Here is a 20,402-nt window from a genome sequence, read left to right on the forward strand (position 1 = left end):
AAGAATAAATGAGAATTTAACTGCAAATTTGAGTTTATTGTTTTGTAACATCCTTATAAACCATGTTAAAAAGTAACAGAGGCAGAGGTTTGGCAGTACATATACGTTTATTGACCGTTGACATGTGGTTGTTTATAACCTGTGTATTCTGGAGTGGAATGTGAGCATGCGCTCTTTCTCCAAATAGCTCCACTGGTTACGCACTAAACTTTGGATTTTTTGTGTAATAAAACAAAACAAAAAAACACCCCAAAACTGGTGTGTTTGCATTTTTATATACTATGAGAAACCTACCTGACATGCTGTTTGGACCAATTATTTTGTGACAATGTCACAAATCAAATTAATTGCTGATAAACTTTTGATATTTGAGTAGCAATGACATTTTACTCATACAAGAGCAATCAGGGTTTTATGTTTTAAAAATATTCAAGAAAAAAAGTTTAGTTAACAACAGTCTGAAATGAAATAATGTAAAAATAGGCTTAGAAAAAAATCTTGGTTTTCAATTGAAAAACATTGTTTATTACTGATAGTTGTTGTTAGGGTTAATACCACATGGTGAAATCAAAATGCCCATCTTTATTTTTTATTCATTTTTATTGGCTTTGGTTTTATTGACACACAGTAGCAGACTGCTGCAGTTTTTAAATGACCGTCACATCTGTTTTACTACTTTCAGTCTTTGGACCCTAGAAGACTGCTGAAAAGAGGAAAACCAACGAAAAGTTTCTCAGAGGGGGCAATACTTGGAGCTAGAGCACATCACTCACGCACACATACACTGCCAGGCTCAGGGGACGTTAGAGAAACGACTTTGCAATAGTAGGATGTGCATAAGCACTCCTTAAGACACCAAAAATATTAATTAAAAAAGCAAACAGACAAAGAATGCTTCTGAAGCTGTTGAGCTTTGCTGCTGTTCTTACTGGAGGTAAGTCAGGCTCTTATAATTACATTCTTAAATTGTATGTTTGACAATCTTATTTTTATTTTTCCTCTTTTTACCCCCCAAAATGTGCCAATCACAGAAAGTAATGATTAAGTTTTTTATTTTGAAAAACAGAGATTTTTTTTAATCATCTTAAAAAGCAAAACATCAGAAATATGGACTGCTGTTTTCTGATGTAACCTGGCTGCATGAATAATAATTACGTTTTGCAATATTGGTTTAAAAAAAGCTTTTTGAAGAACATGATGCGCAGAAGATCATGTGACCCAAAGTCTCAGGAAGACACTTACGAATCTAAATGTAATAATTACTTCCATTAGCGCAGTATATTTAACTGCAGATATCACAGAAGCTTGATTTATTTTTTAATTTTTAGTCTTTATTAATTGATGGTTAGGTTTAGGTTAGAATTCAGTGCTTTTTTATGATTGCTTGACTAATTAAGGATTCGTGGAAATCATGCGCAAAGTTGTTAAAGTGAAACATTTACCCAAAGATTTGTGCAAACTGACTGACATGGCTAGACTGTAGCTCTGTCATGCGACTTTTATGATTGATGAGCATTCAGCGTTCAGCTGATCAACTGGGGGAGTTGTGTACTTATCAACCCAGCAAAGTAGTCACAGTCTCTATAATAAAAGCCATTATAGAAATTCACCTGAAGTGGAGAAGTAATGTAAATATCTAAACATCACACTATGCAGAGAGAGATCATAGTGAAGAGATCATTTTCTCCCATAAGTAGTATTACATCAAAACCGAAAAGGAGCATATTATATCTATGTGGCTGGAAATGTGCTGCCTCACATGCTAACTTTCCTGCTTTGCTGTGTTCTTTCGATATTTTCAGCTCATAGCCAGTGCCAGTCAGGCTGGAGGGAGTATGAGAACAAATGTTACTTCTTTTCAACTGATACAAAGTCATGGTTGGAGGCAAATGAATTTTGTCTGGAGCATAACAGCAACCTGATGAGCATTCAGGACATTCATGAGCGGGTGAGAAACAAAAAACGGGAGACATTACAGAGATTACATAAATAATGTTGTATCATTTCTCACTCTCTGGTTTTATATTTTCGTGTCCCGTTTCTAGTTATGGGTGAGGACACAAATCAGCTCAGAGATCTACTGGATCGGCCTGAATGACCGCACCGTGGAAGGTGTCTGGGAGTGGAGTGATGGGAGTCCTTTTATACAATATCTGTCGTATGTAATGCGTTTACTACTCTAGTGAAGCCCAACTTATTTATTTTATTTAGTAACCATGGTTCTTTTCCACACAACTTCCATTGCACGTGTACTCATCTTTGGGGGTGAGCTTTTCCTTATGTGACTTGAGGGTCAAAGCCATGGTTGGGCATATCGGAAAGGCGTGAAAGTCATTAACATAATACCTGATCATTAAGAAATAAATGAAAGATATGTAATTTTATCCATAATAATTATCCATTACGCTCCTATTACAGACACTGGATGTCAGGCCAGCCTGATGACTGGAATGATAATGAGGATTGTGGTCAGGTTGTAGGCTATAACTTTGGAGCGTGGAATGATGAAAACTGCGATAACAAGAGGAAATACATCTGCAAACACATCAACTGTAAGTGAAAAGAGTACAGTGGGGGAAGTTGGTTTGATCACCTCTTTAGCCACGCAGTTTAATCCAGTTTTATTTATACGGGTTTTGCACACATTGCATGCAGTGATCATTTGATATAATGGATTGTGGTGTAAAATTTACGTGATGTATTAACATTGTTGTTTATACACCAGGCCAACAATACAATATAAAAAATTGCTTCACATTTCCCTAGTCACCATGCATGTTGTAACCATAATGAACATCCATGTCACCTGACACCACTCTGTGTGGTGGGACTGGGGCCAAATACTCAAAATCTCTGGTTACTTTTACCATGTGCATGCAAGATTAGTATGCATAAGTACACCATGCCATTATAAGCTGGAAATAGCTTTTTTAAAAATGTCAGTTGTTTAAACAAATCTGGAAGTTTCTCAACTTAGACTTTAATTGTTTATAATGCCCATAAATCAAGTGCAAAGTTTGTGATGTCTATTTAGGAATAACAACCAGAGAAATAGTAGTGAGCCTAAGAGGTTTGGCTTGAAAAAACAGTAGTTACTAAATGTAACCCTGATTCTATGAGTATGAGCGCAACACCCCAAACATGTCATACCACTGGCTGTGTGATGTGGCCAGAGCTTAGTCTGTGCCTAAGGACACGTCGTAAATCATTCTTCGCTATAGCAGCTTAAACATATTTTCTTCCTTCCTCCTCAGCAAATCCTAGCCCACAGTGTGACTTAGCTAACGGGTGGATGGCATACGGCTCCAACTGCTACAAGTTTAAATCAGACACAAGAAAGAGCTGGACATCAGCTAGGCATGACTGCGTGGCGGATGGAGCAGACCTGGTGTCCATTACTTCAGCAGGAGAAAACCAGTTTGTCACGGCAAACATGGGTGAAACACATCTTGACCTCTGGATTGGGCTTTCTACACTGGTAAGAGAGGCATAGTGTAGGATTAGTGAACAGACTTACTTCTTTCTAACTGGATAATTTGACCTTTGTTTCTCCAGAAATGCAACAAGATTTCATGTCAAGTGGAAGTGGGGAACAGTCAGCTTGCCTGGTCTGATGCTACACAAGTGGGCTACACAAATTGGGCTGAAGGTCAACCCACAATGTAAGGTTTCATACTGTTGAAACAGACTCTCAAAGTCAATATTAATTGACTAAATCTAGCATTTTCCAACAGTGACACTCAGGTTGGCAGCTGTATTGCAATGATCAAGGATGAAACCAGTTCATTTGGAGACTGGAGGTCCCACGTCTGCAGATACGAGCGTCCTTACATGTGCAAACGTCCACTGAATAGTAAGACTGATTGTTTTGGAAACACAAGGTTTACCATTGTGAAAGCATTTTATTTGGTTTCTGTTTTTATCTCTCACTATTTCCAACTCTTGTTTTCCCTTCTCACCTGCAGCCGTCTGCCCTGCTGGCTGGCAGAGCTTTGGTGGCAGTTGTTACTGGATGGTCAGTAATATCAATCTCTTGACCACCTGGCACGAGGCTTTTACAAAGTGTTCTGATATAGGGGCTCACCTCCTGATTATAAACAGGTAAAGAAAAAGAAAACTGCAAGTTTCCAATCAAAGTGAGACTATTCTGACCAATGATAGTGTTACCAACTTCCTAAATAATAATAAGTTGCATAGTCTTGTCTTAAGAATTTAGGCTTCGTGAGTTCATGTATTTGATCACACACAGTGATTCTCATCTGCCATGTTTGTTCCATTCTCCATGTGTAGTCAAGAGGAACAGTATTTCATTAATGGGAAGCTCCCAGACTTTCATCAAGTGGACATACCTGACATGTGGATTGGTTTATCAGGTCCTCTATGATTTGGTGCTCATGAAAATTTGAAAAAAGACATTGCCATTTTATACACAATTAATGAGAAAGCTGTCTAAAATCTAAAGTTATTTATGTTTGTAACATTACCAGATAAGGACCAGGATGGCCACTTCAAATGGGTGGATAAAACTGAAATAACCTTCTCAAACTATGGTGCCGGTTGGCCCAGAAACACTGAGAACTTCTGGGACTGTGGACAGATCTTTACGGGTAAGGATCGGTGCTCTGTTGCTCTGTTCCTAAGCTAATCGTTTTGCGTGTCATTAGATTGAGGCTGCTGTTACAAGACCGATTAACGTTCTCAACATTCTTATCCAGGAAATTATGATGGCAAATGGGAAACAACCAACTGCTTTAAGAGCCTGGGATACATCTGTGAGATGACTGGGGGACAGAACCCGAAACCAACTTCAGCTCCTGGTCAGTCAAACTTCACATTCTCTCTTTCCTTGCGGTCAGACCACACCTTTACTGATAACTGTTGATTTGCTTTAGATTCCCACTGTGACACTGGATACTTGTTGTATGGGGACTTCTGCTATTACTTTGAGACCAAGATGGTGAAAAACTGGCAAGATGCTGAAGCACACTGTACCAGAGAGCAGGGTCACTTGGCCAGCTTCCACAGAGAGGAAGAGCTGAGTTTCCTGATTGGTGAGTTACTAAGAGAGCAAATCAAACTATGACTAAAGTGAAGTATTTCATTAACACACTCTATCAATGCTGATGTGTTTTTGTCTTGACATTTTGATAGCTCACATGCCAGGAGCAGCCTGGGTGGGTTTGAATGACATTAATGTTGAAAACCAGTTCGTATACACCGATGGAACACCTGCAGTAAGTGCCAAAGCCAGAGCAACCTATATGGCACCAAAACATGTATTTCTAACCTATTTTCTTATACTGTGTAAAAGTGTGAAAACATTCATCACAAACCTAAAAAACTTGAGACTATCCTCTATCCTTCATAATATTTTACGGTGTCAAAATTTTACACATGAAAATACTCACGGTTTCTCTTGATCTCAGGATTTTCTCCCATGGGCGGAACACCAGCCTGACAACTGGCAGAATAATGAAGACTGTATGCACATCACAGGAACGACTCACAATGATCCTGGAAAACTCAATGATGACTTCTGCACAGCCGCAAGGGATTATATCTGCAAAAAAGGTGTGATAAATGCATTTATTTTTGCCTCTTTCTGAATTAATTTTATATATTGAGTTTATATTTAGAGTTATTCCTTGTTTTGTATTTCTGTAGCCAAGGGACAAGGGCCTCCTCCCCAGCCTCCAACATCTGGACCAGGTCAGGCTTTAAGCTACACTGACAAATGATGATTAAATACATTTATCTCAATATGCAAATGTGTGAGCAGTTGTGTTTGTTACAGGCTGGAACGATAAATGCGGTTCTTGGACCGCTGATCCTTTCAATGACTACTGCTACCTGTTTAACTACCTGTCGATGAGGACGTGGGCAGAGGCTCGAGCTGACTGCGTCAATCAGGGAGGAGATCTACTCAGTATCACTGAGCCCTTTGAACAGACCTTCATACAGGGTATGATCCTTACATCTTTATTTCACTGTTCAGATGAAAAAGATGGTCATTTGTTGTTAAACAGAGTGTTACAGAGGCCCTGCTTCATTAATATTTGGGTATTAGAATCATATATCATACTATAATACATCATTAACATATCATAACTGATTTAAAACGATTAAAAAACATTACATACATTACATACATTACATAGGAAGATTACAGAATGCATGTTACAGATAAAAAAACTGAATGAACTGTAACTGTATGAAATAAAAAGGGGCTGTGAATGATCCCATTCTTTCATATAAGTTGCTAAAATAGGTTGATAACTTGAGGGCTAAAGGATTCTATTGAATCGTGCTGTTGCTCCTAAATATGAAAATATGACATTTTAAATCATATTTCAGTGTAATAATATGCTAAATGGGATTTATTTTATTTTATTTTAGACAACATATTTTAACTGCTTTTCTCAATTTCTCAGTCAACTTCTCACTTTTCAGTTTGTAGGTGTTTCAGAGCTGATATGTGCAGATCTTTGCTTGAAATTTATGCTTGAAAAATTTTGCAGTGTGGAGATTGTGTAGCTTTCATGTATTGTAGAATTTTGGAGCGGTGTAACTAGTGATGTCTTTTTCAATGCTACCACTAGTGGGCACTGGAGACTTTTTCTCCCCTAAATACTGTAAATCATCTTCAAAGACTGACTTGGTATACAGGTACACTCCCACTTTTGGGTGTGGCTGGTGCAACAAAGCACACATAACTGCAACCAAGGAGTGAAAAGGGCCTAGAACTTTGCTCATTAGTCTGGTGTTTTATCTTTATCTTCACATTTGACTGTTTTTTATCTCTTTAGCTCTATTAATAATCTCAACTTGCTATAATTTGCTGCTTTTTTAAAATATCCTCTCAGCTTTAATCCAGCAGAGTCCCACTGGGATCTCTATGTGGATGGGGGGTCATGACTCCATGACTGAAGGTGGTTGGGAATGGACAGACGGCTCTCCGTTCAGATTCATCCACTGGAATGCAGGTTAAAGGCCAAATCTGATGCTTTATAAATACTTACAGACTTAAAACTAAAGACTAAAAACAGAAACTAAAGTGAAAAATATGCTCGTCTTTTCTCACAGGGAACCCAGATGACTATTATGGCGAAGACTGTCTGAGTATGCTCATAAACAGTGGCTACTGGAATGATGACAACTGTGAGTACAAGAGAGGATATATCTGCAAGCGGAGAGGTGAGAAATGATGCTCCAGATGATGCTTGGAAAATAAGAATTTGACAATTTTCAGATTGCTGATAGATGTTCACTTTTTCCAGGAAGAACACCTGAGCCACCCCCACCTCATGATGGTAACAGTGATACCTTAGTGTTAATTTGAAACAATAAACAGATACAGTTGATAAACAGAGCAAGAGATTGCCAACGTAGCATTTCTAAACATACTAGTTTTCTTTAAAAAGCATAAATAATTTCAGCTTGCACATAATAACAGAATTATTACAGAAAAACCAAAAATGACCGCAGTGAATATATCATTGGCCTTGTGAAAAACTAACCCCTTTACTGACTAATAGCACAAACCACTGCCGTGCAATGATGTGCTGTATATTTTCAATGCTTAAAGTTTGTAAAATCAAGTAAAAACTGAGGTTTATCTTCCAATTTACACACAATATAAAAAACTGCTGTCTCAGTTGTCAGCTGAAAAAAAAAAAAGAAATCAGTTTAGACTTGAGAAAAAGAACTGTCACTGCTCACAAAGCAGGAGATGGATATAGTTATAACAGCATTTCTAAAGTTTCAAGAACTGGAGTGAGAACTATTATAAAGAAAATCAAAGAGAGCCACACCTGGCAGATGTAGAAAGTGAAAGATTTCAAAGAATGAGAAATATGTCCAGAATAACTGCAAAGACACTAATGAATAACTCAGCCAAGTCAGGAATTATAATCTTGAAAAGGACAATCACTAGAACTCTACACAGGAACGGACTGTGAGGTTACAGACCAAGAAAAACTCCTCTTCTGCAGAAAAGATGAGTTTAAGCTGGACTGAAGTATACTATAGACAACCTGGAGAAAGGTTATGCATACTGGACGCATTCCCTTTGGTCAGATGACATGAAACTAGAGCTCTTTGCCCACAGAGACACTGATTGTATTTAGAGAAAGAAGAGAGAGGTTTACAACCTTAAGAACACTGACAATGACTCAAAACGTACATCACTCCTGGTGAAGAACAACCTCCAGAAGACCAAAGTGGATGTTACTGACTGCCCTTCACAAAGCCCTGACTTGGAACATCTTGGAAATTTGTGGGGTGAACTGAAGAGCCATGAAAGAAGACCATCGAATCTGCAGGAGGTTGAGAGAATGGACTGGAATCACTCAGGAGATGTGTGAGACCTGCTGAAAACTACAACAAATGACTGCAGGCTATTATCCAATGAAAAAAATAAAATATGCAAAACTGACTATTGGTATAAGGGAGGCTAATAATTTTTTGGTTTTGGTGAAATATTTTTTTTTCTATGTGCAAAGTAAAAAATTGTAAGCCTCCAAATTAATACTAGAATATTTGGAAAAGCTGTGTTAAAAATTCCTTGCTCTGTTTAAAGGTACTTTCTGTTTAAAGGAAATTTTCATGTTTAGGCTAATTATTCTACCCTCATCTATAATATATATTATTTTTGCACTGGAATAACGCATCAACTTTTTATTGTAGGCTTTGTGACTGCACTGGTATGCCAGGGCTCCGCTGCTGTCCTTCATTGTCCACAGGAAAGTGTGATTAACATCCAGTCTGCTTTCTACGGACGAAAAAATGCCGACATCTGTCCACACTTCGATGGCTCAGGAAGTGGTGCTGCACATTTGTTACAACATATATTGATGATTTGTATTTGATTCAGTGATTTTTTTGAAAACTTTATCTGCAGGTATGTATCAATGTAAATCAAATAAACTAATTAAGTAAATATTGATATTACTATATTCTAGGCAGTTGCACAGTAGATGGCATCCTCCCTAAGTACAGAAAAATGTGTGACAACCATCCGTTCTGCGTTGCGTATGCCAATGTGGACCCAGACCCCTGCCCCACTGTTTCCAAATATCTTGAGCTCGTCTACAGCTGTGAACAAAAAGGTAACTTCTCCATTGGTTTCTCTAAACATTTTATAATCAGTGCTAATGTTTACTGTAGTATTACATATTTATCTTGAGTTAGTGCAATTCCGGCTTCATGCTTTTGTGCTTTGAATGCTCAGTGTGCCTGCACGGCTTGGGTCTTGAACATGGCAACATCTCAGATGCCATGCTCTCTGCTTCCTCCTCCATTGGGTCATCCACTCCTAACAAAGCTCGTCTGAATGGAAATTCCTGCTGGATGCCATCAGGAAATGGTATGCATCAACCCAGGGATCACACATGTGTAATAATGTTTGAATTGTTAGTTAAAACTTGAGGTTAGGGTTCTGGGTTTTGGCACAACAAAGGTCCTATCTTCTACCCTGTCTCTGTCCTCTTACAGCTGCTTCAAGCTGGATTCAGGTAAACCTTGGTGAGACCAAAAAAGTGACGGGGATTGTGATTCAGGGTTGCCCACAGAATGACCACTGGGTCACCAAATTTAAGATTCAGCACAGTATGAATGGATTGACCTGGACTGACTACACAGCTGATGGGAATGTGAGTAAGAAGTGCACGAAACTGCATAGCGACTTTCTGTGGTCTACTACCTGCCAGACATCAAGACTGTTCAAAGCCACACTTGGGAGCTCTTGGACAGGTTTATCTGTTTAAATATCCATGATAACAATTTTTTATTTCTCTCATTCATTTCCAGTTTTTACCAGGAGCAACAGACAGAAACACTGCTGAGACTCAGCTGTTGGGGACGCCTGTGTCAGCTCAGTTCATCCGCATCCTTCCAGTGGAGTTCAGCAGTCAGGCAGGCCTTCGGTTTGAGGTGTTAGGATGCACGCCGGACTGTAAGGAAACTGACTTAACTCCAGATTAAACCTTTTTTCAAATACAAATCTAAATTTATATGATTTGTCATTATAAAATATCGGTTGTTCAACAGATGCAGTTACATGTGCCAGCAAGCCCAACTTCAACTTTGCTAATGATAAAATGACGTAAGTAAAAATATATTTTTCCTCTTTTTTTTTTTCTTTTTTTTTTTAACAAATATACTGTAATAAAGTTGAATTTGTAGCTCTTTGTGTCATTGTTCTTTGGATTATTAGTCACACATTTCTACACTAATTTTCATGTCTTTCAGTGTCCACTGTCCAGCAGACTGTGCCAAAGCTGGTTACACAGTGTATGGCACTACATTGTATCGAGGGGTACGTAAAAAATAAATAAATAAAAGAACACTTTTTAATTAGAGTATAGCATCACGTCACTTAAACTTCTGGGATATTAATATGGTCAGTTAAGTAGCAGAGGTTGTTAATTAGTGTCAGTATCACTATTGATATCTAGACCCAACAGAGGTTGCACAACTAGTCCGACTCCTCCAGGCTGGCACATCAGTACGTACCATTGCCAGAATGTTTGTGTCTCCTAGAAAGATAACCAGCATGTGTTTCCCCTTTGGAAATCTGATGTCTTTTCAAAGATTTTTTTTAATGTTGTTCTGTGCAATGCATTACCTCGCTCTTCTTTCTTAAACAGGACTCAAACATCTGTGCAGCAGCTATCCATGCTGGAGTGGTGCTGAATGAGATTGGAGGAGACTGCACTTTGCTAAAAGCTGACGGACAGAACTTCTACCCTGGATCCACGAGGAATGGCATTACCTCACGGCAGTGAGTAGATGAGTTTCTTAGTTCAGTCTTGTTTTGTTTTTCAGTAGCGGGGCAGTCCCGAGAGGCTGATTCAATGCCTTTACTTTCAACAGATATGATGGAAACTATGCTGTGTCTTACTTTTTTGCAGATGGAGGTAAGTTGACATGCAGTTAGAACCTCTTAATTTCTTTCAGCTTCCACTTTTTGAAGAAATAATGATGATTTTGTGAGTTAATCTGTTCGTGGTGGTTGTTGTTCTGCCGTTTCTTTTTCCACTCTCTCCCACAGAGCTAAGATGCTCCGGACCTGACTGGTTTGAGTTTGGGGACTTCTGCTACAAACCTTTTGGAGACAAAAAGACGTGGCATGATGCTCAGAGCAGCTGCAGGGCTCTGGGTGCTGAACTTGTCTCCATCCTCTCCATGACAGAGCAGAGCTGGCTGGAAGGCTACCTGTACATGGGTATGGATTTACACTTATTTTCTCTGTGTTTAAACTAAAGTAGATGTTAAAGGTTTAGAAAAGCCTTTTGCATTCTTAAGTCACACGTGATTTAAACTTGCTATTTATCTGTCCTTCACAGCCACCAGTGACGTCTGGATTGGTCTAAATGACCTGTTTTATGCTGGCATGTTCTCATGGTCTGATCAACATATAACAACATTCACCTACTGGGCTCCAGGGGAACCCAACAACCATGATGGGTTCAGTGAGGACTGTGTCGAGATGTTGCACCAGGTGAGAAACCTGAAAACCCTCACTGGTGAAAGCAAATAAAGTGATTGTAGTCAGTTGTGGTCTTTTTGACATCAATCATAATTGATTGATTGATTGATTGATTGATCGATCATACTAATTTTCCTTCAGTCTGGCCGATGGAACGACGTGACCTGCACAGAACTCAATACATATGTCTGCAAAATGCCCAAAGCACATTACCCACCGCCTTCTGTACAGCCCACTGTGTACGGATGTTCTCAGGTGCGACAAACATCGACTTGTCACATTTCTCTGCCTTTTCAAGTTTAACCTCGCACTGCAGAAGTGACAATGCCAGATGTGTAATAAGGTGTTTAATGTGTGTGTCAGGGCTGGGAAGCATATGGCTACTCCTGCTACTGGATGGAGGAGACGACTAGGAGCTGGTCTGATGCGAAGGCCTTCTGTGAGGAGCAGGATGCCGTCTTGCTGCATATTGGAGACATGTGAGTCACATGTCTGTCTGAGGGTGATATAAGGTTGCTTATTATTGCAAAACTACAGATTCTGGATTTTATGTATCTGGATGATACATAAAATCTTAGCCTATACTTATGGTGCTATAATCCAGTGTCACTCAACAACACTCTTATCTCTGAGAAACTCACGAAGAAGAATTTTCCTCCCCTGTGATTCACCGAATATTTCATACTTGTTTTTTCCTCTGGAATTCAAATAATTTCAAAATTTTAGATTTTTTTAAAAATAATTGCTCCACTTGTATAGGGGCAAATTTTTCCAGCTGAGGTTGTGCACTCTAATAGTCTTTTTTGTACATTATTGTCTGTTTGTCATTATCATCTCTTTGTTCCGTTTTCCTGCAGCTATGAGCAGTCACATTTTACAGCGGCGCTGTCAGGAAAGACTGGTTTTTGGTGGATTGGCCTGCGTGCTCATGGGGGGGAAGGTGGAGGGGTGGACTACATTTGGGATGATGGTTCATCTCTCAGCTTTACTCACTGGGACAGAAACCAGCCAGGTACTGACCTAACACTGACCTAGATAAAGCTGGCTAGCTTCTGCATTTCTGAAATATTTCACTTTTTCTGGTCCCATTGACTTTGAATGGAGAACTGGCTTTCTCTCACCTCTGCTTTGTATGTTGAAGGTTGTGGCTTCTAGTACAGCATGGGACATTTTTCACAATGATTTGTTTTGGTATATATTGTGTAATACACATCAACACATATTTCAGATATTTTTCTCCTCATCTTAGACAGAAAGCTGTAAACATTTTCCTGTTTACAAAATTATTTCAGAGGGACAACTTTACAACAACAAGGTAAATGTCGCTGAGGTGGGCTGGTTTAGCTCAGTTGGATGAGCAGGCGACCATATGCCGCACGGCTGATAGGGGCTGGCTTGTGTTCGAGTCTGACCTGCAGCCCTTTGCCGCATGTCTCCCCCTCTCTCTTTCCCACCACTTTCCTGTCAGTCTTCACTGCATCTATCTAATAAAGCCAAAAAATATAATGTCTGAAAAATGTTCTGCTCTTCTTCCCTTTTCTGGGAGGCAGTGGGGAGGTAGAGCGCACAGCCCAATCTGGTGGGGAAGTGTGGGAAGCCGGATCGGGTGACCCCCTTCCGGCTCTCCTCTCTGCTCTCTCCAATCTTATCTTACTTACTTGTCTTACTCCTCTCTATCACCTTTTCTGTCCCTTTGAAGAAATAGAATAAACTGTAGAAAACTTAACAGGTAAAAGAAGAAGTGAAATAACAATTTTAACATAAACCAGTGACACACGCTGGGGCCTGATCAACCCTGGCAGGGTTTCCCTGGATGAGGGTGTCCAGTGATAATGGCCAAAACACCCGATGAATCCAAGGTCCACTACTGATGATGTGTCCCAAATTTTAATAATTTAGATCAGATCTCTAATCCCTAAACCTAACCAAGGAAAAATGGCAGATACCCAGCTTGGGTAAAAAGAACGAAACTTGAGGCACACAACAATGTGTGCCGCTGGTAAAGTTTCTGGGCTGCTTTTCCTCATAACAGCCATCACCCAAGATTTTCTGCATTAAAAGCAATGCATTGTCAGTGATTGTAACATCTAGTCCTTTTACTTAATAAAGCCAAAAAAAAAAATAAAATAAAATAAAATAAAATAAAATGTCTCTGAGGTGAAGGTGACTACACTTTGAAAAAAACAAACAAACTTGTAGGACTGAAATTCTTCCAAACACTGAGCAATTCCATTAGGTACAGAGTAGCTGCTATCTCAGGTACAGTACAGTTTCCCTATTAAAAAAGCTAGCCATGGGTTTATAAGCCATCTCACTTCAGCTTTGTTAGCCAACCTCTTTTACCTCCAACTTTTTTGCTGCACTAGAGGCAAACTACAAAATGAGTCCGCCAGTAACAACAATCCCACCTTAATTTCTCCAGAATTGTTTAGTTTAGTTTTTTGTTATTGTTATTATTATCAATAATAAACACAAGAAACCAAAATCTCTTTCTGTCTTTAGATAATGGTGGTGGTACTTGTGTGGCTATGACAACGGGTCAGGTTGGTGGTTTCTGGGATGACAAGCAGTGCTTGGACAAATATGCCTTCGTATGTGAAAAATACAGACCTGACATCAGCCCGCCCACCAAGGCCCCGACTGCTCCTCCTGCACAGGGCTGTGCTGCTGGCTGGACAGCCAAACCCCATTTCAGGCACTGTTATAAGGTAATAACAGCACAAAGTTAAACATCTAAAAGTGTGATTATCTGCAAGAGAAGGTCAGTGATTCATTTTCCAGGGGTGATTTACTGCAGCTCTTCCACAACGTGGACTGGTCCTTGAAGAAGAGCTGGGAAGCAGCGCTTGAGGACTGTATCGCCAGAGGTGGTGATCTGGCCAGCATCCACACTCAGGAGGAAGAAGAGTTTCTTGCCCTGTACAGCAAAGACACTACCAAGTGGATTGGTCTCAGGAGCAACCCAATAGAAGGAGGTGAGCAAAATATATGTATTGCAGACTGGACCTGGTTAAATGGAAGCCAAATAAAGAATAAACCTAAAAAACAACTCCTCCATTATTGCAGGATATTCTTGGAGCGATGGCACGCCTCTGTCCCACACCAACTGGGGTAACGGGGAGCCAAACAATCACGAGGGTCGGGAGGACTGTGTAGAGATGGTGAGCAACGCGAATGGCACCTACTCGTTGTGGAATGATCTCAACTGTGACGCTCATCAGGATTGGATATGCAAGATTACTAAAGGAAAGAATCCCATCCTTCCCCCTAGGCCCCCATCGCCTGAACCAGGTAACTAAGGCACCTGTCGTTTCTCTACAGAGGGATCAAGTCATGAATTTGCTTCCCATTTTTATATAAATTCAGACCCTCACAAAACCTCACAATGTCTGAGTGTTTGTTTTTTCCTAACATTTCAAACTTCAGCTCCCGAATGTGGCTCGAACCCCGGCTGGAGGAAGAACAAAAACATCTGCTATTACTACAATGACACCGACATAGTGGACTTCCACACAGCTTTCACACGGTGCTATGCAGAGAAAGCCAGACTTGTGTCCATCCTAAACAGAGAAGAACAAGCATATGTTAACAGCATGGTATGCTTTTTCATCTTTAACTTCTTTAGAGATTATTTACTGTGGAAAAATGAGTGATAGGTTTTGCTGCTGTTTCAGGTGGGGACAGGAAAGGTTACTGCAGCCTGGATTGGAATGAGGATGTTTGGCACAGTAGATGGACAATACATGTAAGTATGTTTCTAAGCAATTGCATTAAAGCAAAGAAATGTTAAACAGATCTTTTTTGTGTAATTTTCTTTTTTCATAGTTTTGAGCAGCAGAGTTTCCATTTCACAATATTTAGTGATATTTCATGTCCTTAAAACTGATATTTAATGTAACAGATCAGGACTTCATGCTGAGGGTCTAGGGGAGGGGGAGAGAAAATGTCAGAACATAATTTGCATAAGCCAGGGCTGTATTACAAATAGCAAAGTTTTACCGTCTTTGGTTTGCTATGTTTTAGTTTTTTTGGTCACATTTATACACAAAAATCAGCCCACACTGCCACAGAAAATATCTTTTGTCTTTATTAATCATTAGGCACTCACAGAGCCCTACAAATTCACAAATTGATTTTCATATATTTTACTTTTCTTTTTTTCCTTTTATGTACTATAAAATTGGAAAAACTGTAAGTTGCCCACAGCTGACTGTAAGTCAGATTATATCATCTGACTTCAATAAATATTTGCAACCTCACACAGTATGCAGAAAAAAAACGAGAATGATGCACATATTTACACATGTGGGACAGCAGGAGTAACTTAGAGTAACTTAGAGCTAAGTTGATTAGATGAACTTAGATGAACACCACGTGAAATGCCTGATTTATTTAGAGAACAGCTGCCCCAACCTCAAAGATCCCACAGTTTGAATCAAATTATGAAGGGAAGGTTTGCCCTCATACCGGAACATGTTGACTCATCTTTATCTCACTTATCTACAATGCCATACTGATTACAAAGAGAAAAACTTGCATTCAATCTGTGCTGTGTTATTTTTGTTAGTACCCTTGTGTTTGACCTAATTTGCGTTGCTGTCGGTATATCGCACTGATGATTATGAGTTTATATATGTGACCATTGTTATCATTGCTCTGGTTAGTAAATTTAGACCAAATTCACTAATTTACTACTGGTTAAAAACATTCAACATACTTTAACAGATTTGAAGATAAGGAAAATATTTTAATGTAAAACTGTAAAATTTCTGTTTTATGTGCTCAGGTGGGTCGACCACTCCCCTATGACATACACTCACTGGGCTCCTGGTGAGCCCAACAATGCTAACGGGGAGGAGCAGTGCGTGCAGATGAACAGACATCAAGGTACTGCACCTTCTGTCAACTGACAATTTAGATCAAATACACTATTTTTTAACTAATGTGTCTTTATGACTTAACTATAATGATGCGTGCAATATACTCTGACTTGCTAAGGTGGATGGAACGATGCCAACTGTGGTCGGGCTTCAGCAGGTTATGTATGTAAGAAGTTCCCCGGGGATATTCACACTCCGCCTCCACCAACACAGCCCTGGGAGGGCAACTGTCCTGCAGGTAACATACACAGTTTAAATACAAATTTGGTTAAATCACACAGGCTGACTAATGCTGCTGGTTCTTTCACATCAGCTGGAGTATTTTTTCTCTGTTTATTACTCGTTACGATTTTCCTCCTCCCCTGTAGGTTGGCTGCGTTTCAACAATAAGTGCTTCATGTTCAAAGGAAAAAAGAATGATATTAAAGGAAACTGGTCATATGCTCGAAGTTGGTGCAGGGAGCAAGGAGGAGACTTGGCAGTCATTGATGACCAGTATGAGAATGGTAAGCTCAGCATATAACCATTAAACAAAACATTATTAGAACAGAGGTTTCCTCCACAGAGATGGCTCTTTACATTTCCATTCTCTCCAACAGACTTTGTTGCTAGTTACCTGAGGGACCTGGAGCTCCCCACATGGATTGGTCTGTCAGATCTCTTGGTGGAGAATCAGTACGCCTGGAGTGATGGGGTCAGTCCAGTTCTGTACACCAACTGGAATGACAAAGAGCCCAACAATGCGAACGGAGTGGTGAGGACACTTTGCTTCAGATTATCACTAATCGAGTGAAGCAGATGGGAAAGTACTGTAAAGTTGTGGGCTCATAAACTGTGAAAGGACACATTTAGGCTTGACTATTCTTGGTTTGCTCAACAGGAAAACTGTGTGACGATTACTCATAGCCCCCTGTTAACTGGCAAATGGAACGATGACAACTGTGACAACAATCACAGCTTCGTCTGCTCCAGAAAGAAATGTTAGTAAACACTCCAGAGATAATTCTTCCTGCTCAGATGCAATTGCATTTCACAGACTACAAAAAACATTTTAAATGCATGCTAGCTTAAACCTTCTTAAGTATTTGTCAATCTCCCTAAATGTTAGCAAGCAGTATCCAGCCACCTCCACCCACAAAGAGCCCCTGCCCAGCAGGGTACATCTCATGGTACCTGAACTGTTACAAACTGGTGGAGGAGCCAGCGACCTGGGATGCAGCTCAGGCAGCCTGCAAGGATGAGGGAGGCAATCTGGCCAGCATCGACATGAGCTACGACCAGGCCTTTGTGGCTGGAGCGGTCCTGCAGGGAAAAGCTGATGCCTGGATTGGACTGAAGCGCAAGGTGCTGTTTAGAGAGAAACAGAAAAGTTTTGTTCCAAGTAGAATTCAGAGGAATTCGCATTAAATATGCTACAAGTAGAAGAAAAATACTCCAGGAAAGGCACTAATTATGGAAGGTGAAAATACCTCATTGCAAGTAAAGATCCTACATTAATAAAAAGTATTGAGAAAATATTACTAGGAAGATTTACTTTTAAAAAAGTAGATGCATTTCAATTAAACTAGGAATCAAAGGCAGACATCTCTAATATGAAAGCTACCAGAGCTATTAAAAAAAACAACTGAGTAATCAGTTGTGGATTTAAACCTTCTGTGTCTTCTCTCAATGGTATTTGGTTTTTTTTCTGCACTCTTGGAGTCACTTCCTTGATGCTTGTCTAACGGCACTGTGTGATCCATGACAATCTAAACATTTAATCATATGTTGTTGCCTTGTGATGCAGGATGATGATTCCTACATGTGGACAGATGGTTGGCCAGTTTTTTTCACCCAGTGGGGACCAGGAGAGCCCACTAACATTAAGGATGAGGGTTGTGTGAGTATGCATGCTTCGAGGATGTTCCACGGGACCTGGAATGACACCAAGTGTGACCTAGAGAAACCATACATCTGCAAGAAAACCTCAGGTACAAGCTCAATCAGAACTGAACTTTAAAATAAATATATTTTTTTTATTGCTTTTAGTCAGTTTCTGACTAATTATATATTCTTTCATTTATATAACCTTTAATAATAACACTTGTCTCTCAGAGAAACCCCCAACCACTCCCGCCCCTGGTGATGGGATGTGTCTGCCCTTTGCGATACCCTATGGCAAGTACTGTTACTATGTGTACAGTGGTGAGGTCGGCTTCTCTTGGCCGGACTCTGAACACTACTGCCAGGCAGGCAGGATGGAGCTGGTCTCCATTCACAGCAGAGCAGATGTAGAATTCCTCAAGAGCTTCAGCTACAGCAAAAATATGAACCTCTGGATTGGCCTTACCAGGGATAACAACTGTGAGTTTACAAATGGAAAGAAAAAGAGAGAGATTCATTGCTTTCACAAGGCCATTGTACCAGGGCTTAATTCAGTAAAATGAATCAACTTTTCTTTTAAACCTCCAGTTGGCTGGGCTTGGACAGATAAGACCTCTGTAAGCTTCCTCAACTGGGCTCCCAATGAGCCCAATTCAGCATTTCACCCAGGGAACATGGCCGAGAACTGTGTGGAGATGTACAAAGACGGACGCTGGAATGACAACAACTGCATGGAGAAGAAAAGTTTTGCTTGCCGCCACCCTCAGTGTAAGCATTTTTCCTATTTCCCTTTTTAGATGTTTTAATGCAGCACAGATGTAAGGCAATTTCTGCAGCTTTAATAACGCTTATTGAATTTGGTAATGATAAGCAGCGGAATAACAGGCTCTTTGTAAATCTGTCTTTCAGTTTATCAAACAGATGAGAACAAAAATCCAATTTATCCCACTGAAGCTCCAGCTAACAGTAAGTGACAAATATGGTTGCTTTACAATATAACTTGGTTCTCATGCCAGCAAATAATAATTGCCATGCATTTAATAAAAAAAACAAACCAAAAAAACCCCCAACAACAACAACAGGTCTATTTCAGGTAGTCCTTGTAGAGCAAAATCTCCCAATTTGATTTCTGAGACTTTGGGGACATTTGTGGTCCCCAGATAAAAAAAAAAAAAACTACTCTGGAAATTCCCCAACTTTTCACCTGTTGCAGCCTTACAGGTTTAAGTGTGGATTTCAGTTACTAAGTTGGATGAATGATCTTGGCAATCGCTAATAATGTCCCCTGCCACAATCATTAACAAGTGTACTGATCCACTTATTTTATTTAGTACCACACACAGACTAAAGTTTTATTTCCTCTAAAATTTCCCATCTGACTTAACCTTATGTAGTCTTTGTTGTCAATTTAACATCCAGACACCACTATTACACAAGTATTGAGCATGTTAGAATACTAATAATAGGGTTTAGTGTAAAGCATCACTGAAATACAATCGCATAGGTATAAGCAAAGTAAGACATTGGAGTGATTCTAGCAGGTTCATCTCTCACCTGAGCTGGTTTGTCTCCATACAGACGTAGGGCTGACAGCCGGCGTCGTTGTTGCAGTCATTGTGGTCGTCACCATAATAGTTGGACTACTGTTCTACGTCTTCAGTGTGCGTAGATATAAACTGAGCACCTTGAGCTTGCCAGCAAAAAGCACCAGTATAATTGATGTGGTAAGTTTTTAATTAGCCTGTCATGGTTGGATAAACAAATATATTGATGTCAGTGCTAAAACTCATGTAATTCTTGTGTTGCAGCCTGCCTTTACCAACCCCAACTTCGTAGGAGAATCGGACACATAAATCGTCGAGCTTTTCACATTAACACTGATATTTTTTGCAAATCAATAATATAGTTTGTTATTTTTATACAACGCAGAGTATCCCTGCTCTCAAAGGGCAAGACAGAACATGCAAACTCCACACAGAAAAGGCTCAGTTGGCTGGTGGATTTGTACCCAGAAACTTTTTGCTGTGAGGCATCAGTGCTGCCAGTCAACATGTTGTGATACGCTAATACCATTAAAATATAGTGAGATAACATTTCCCCATTTTTCCACATGCAGCAGTAATGATGTCGATATATAGCCAGTTGCTGTTTTGCAGATTTTATAGCAAAGT

The 20,402-nt window shown here is 39.8% G+C and overlaps 1 protein-coding gene across 1 annotated transcript; it reads left to right on the plus strand.

Annotated features, from left to right (window-relative positions):
- The first annotated feature begins 891 nt into the window (after positions 1-891).
- LOC102787058 (uncharacterized) lies at positions 892-20,400 on the plus strand. Its single transcript, XM_087844495.1, has 50 exons — positions 892-934; positions 1,803-1,948; positions 2,046-2,158; positions 2,419-2,552; positions 3,255-3,478; positions 3,556-3,662; positions 3,735-3,853; positions 3,966-4,101; positions 4,291-4,373; positions 4,488-4,607; positions 4,716-4,817; positions 4,893-5,051; positions 5,152-5,234; positions 5,427-5,571; positions 5,665-5,709; positions 5,795-5,962; positions 6,864-6,983; positions 7,084-7,194; positions 7,278-7,310; positions 8,686-8,823; positions 8,961-9,107; positions 9,230-9,364; positions 9,493-9,650; positions 9,808-9,952; positions 10,048-10,102; positions 10,249-10,315; positions 10,647-10,780; positions 10,873-10,916; positions 11,051-11,224; positions 11,346-11,500; positions 11,630-11,743; positions 11,852-11,967; positions 12,346-12,500; positions 13,991-14,196; positions 14,286-14,463; positions 14,555-14,779; positions 14,915-15,084; positions 15,163-15,233; positions 16,275-16,375; positions 16,487-16,606; positions 16,737-16,874; positions 16,968-17,122; positions 17,249-17,348; positions 17,477-17,712; positions 18,155-18,338; positions 18,463-18,711; positions 18,820-18,999; positions 19,141-19,197; positions 19,810-19,955; positions 20,040-20,400. Exons 1-50 carry the CDS (start codon positions 892-894, stop codon positions 20,082-20,084), a joined length of 6,489 nt encoding a protein of 2,162 aa, XP_087700621.1. The 3' UTR covers positions 20,085-20,400.
- The last annotated feature ends 2 nt before the right edge of the window (positions 20,401-20,402 follow it).

This window comes from Neolamprologus brichardi, chromosome 7 (assembly GCF_056152115.1).
Source record: "Neolamprologus brichardi isolate AB-2024 chromosome 7, ASM5615211v1, whole genome shotgun sequence".
In the NCBI taxonomy this organism is placed as follows: domain Eukaryota; kingdom Metazoa; phylum Chordata; class Actinopteri; order Cichliformes; family Cichlidae; genus Neolamprologus; species Neolamprologus brichardi.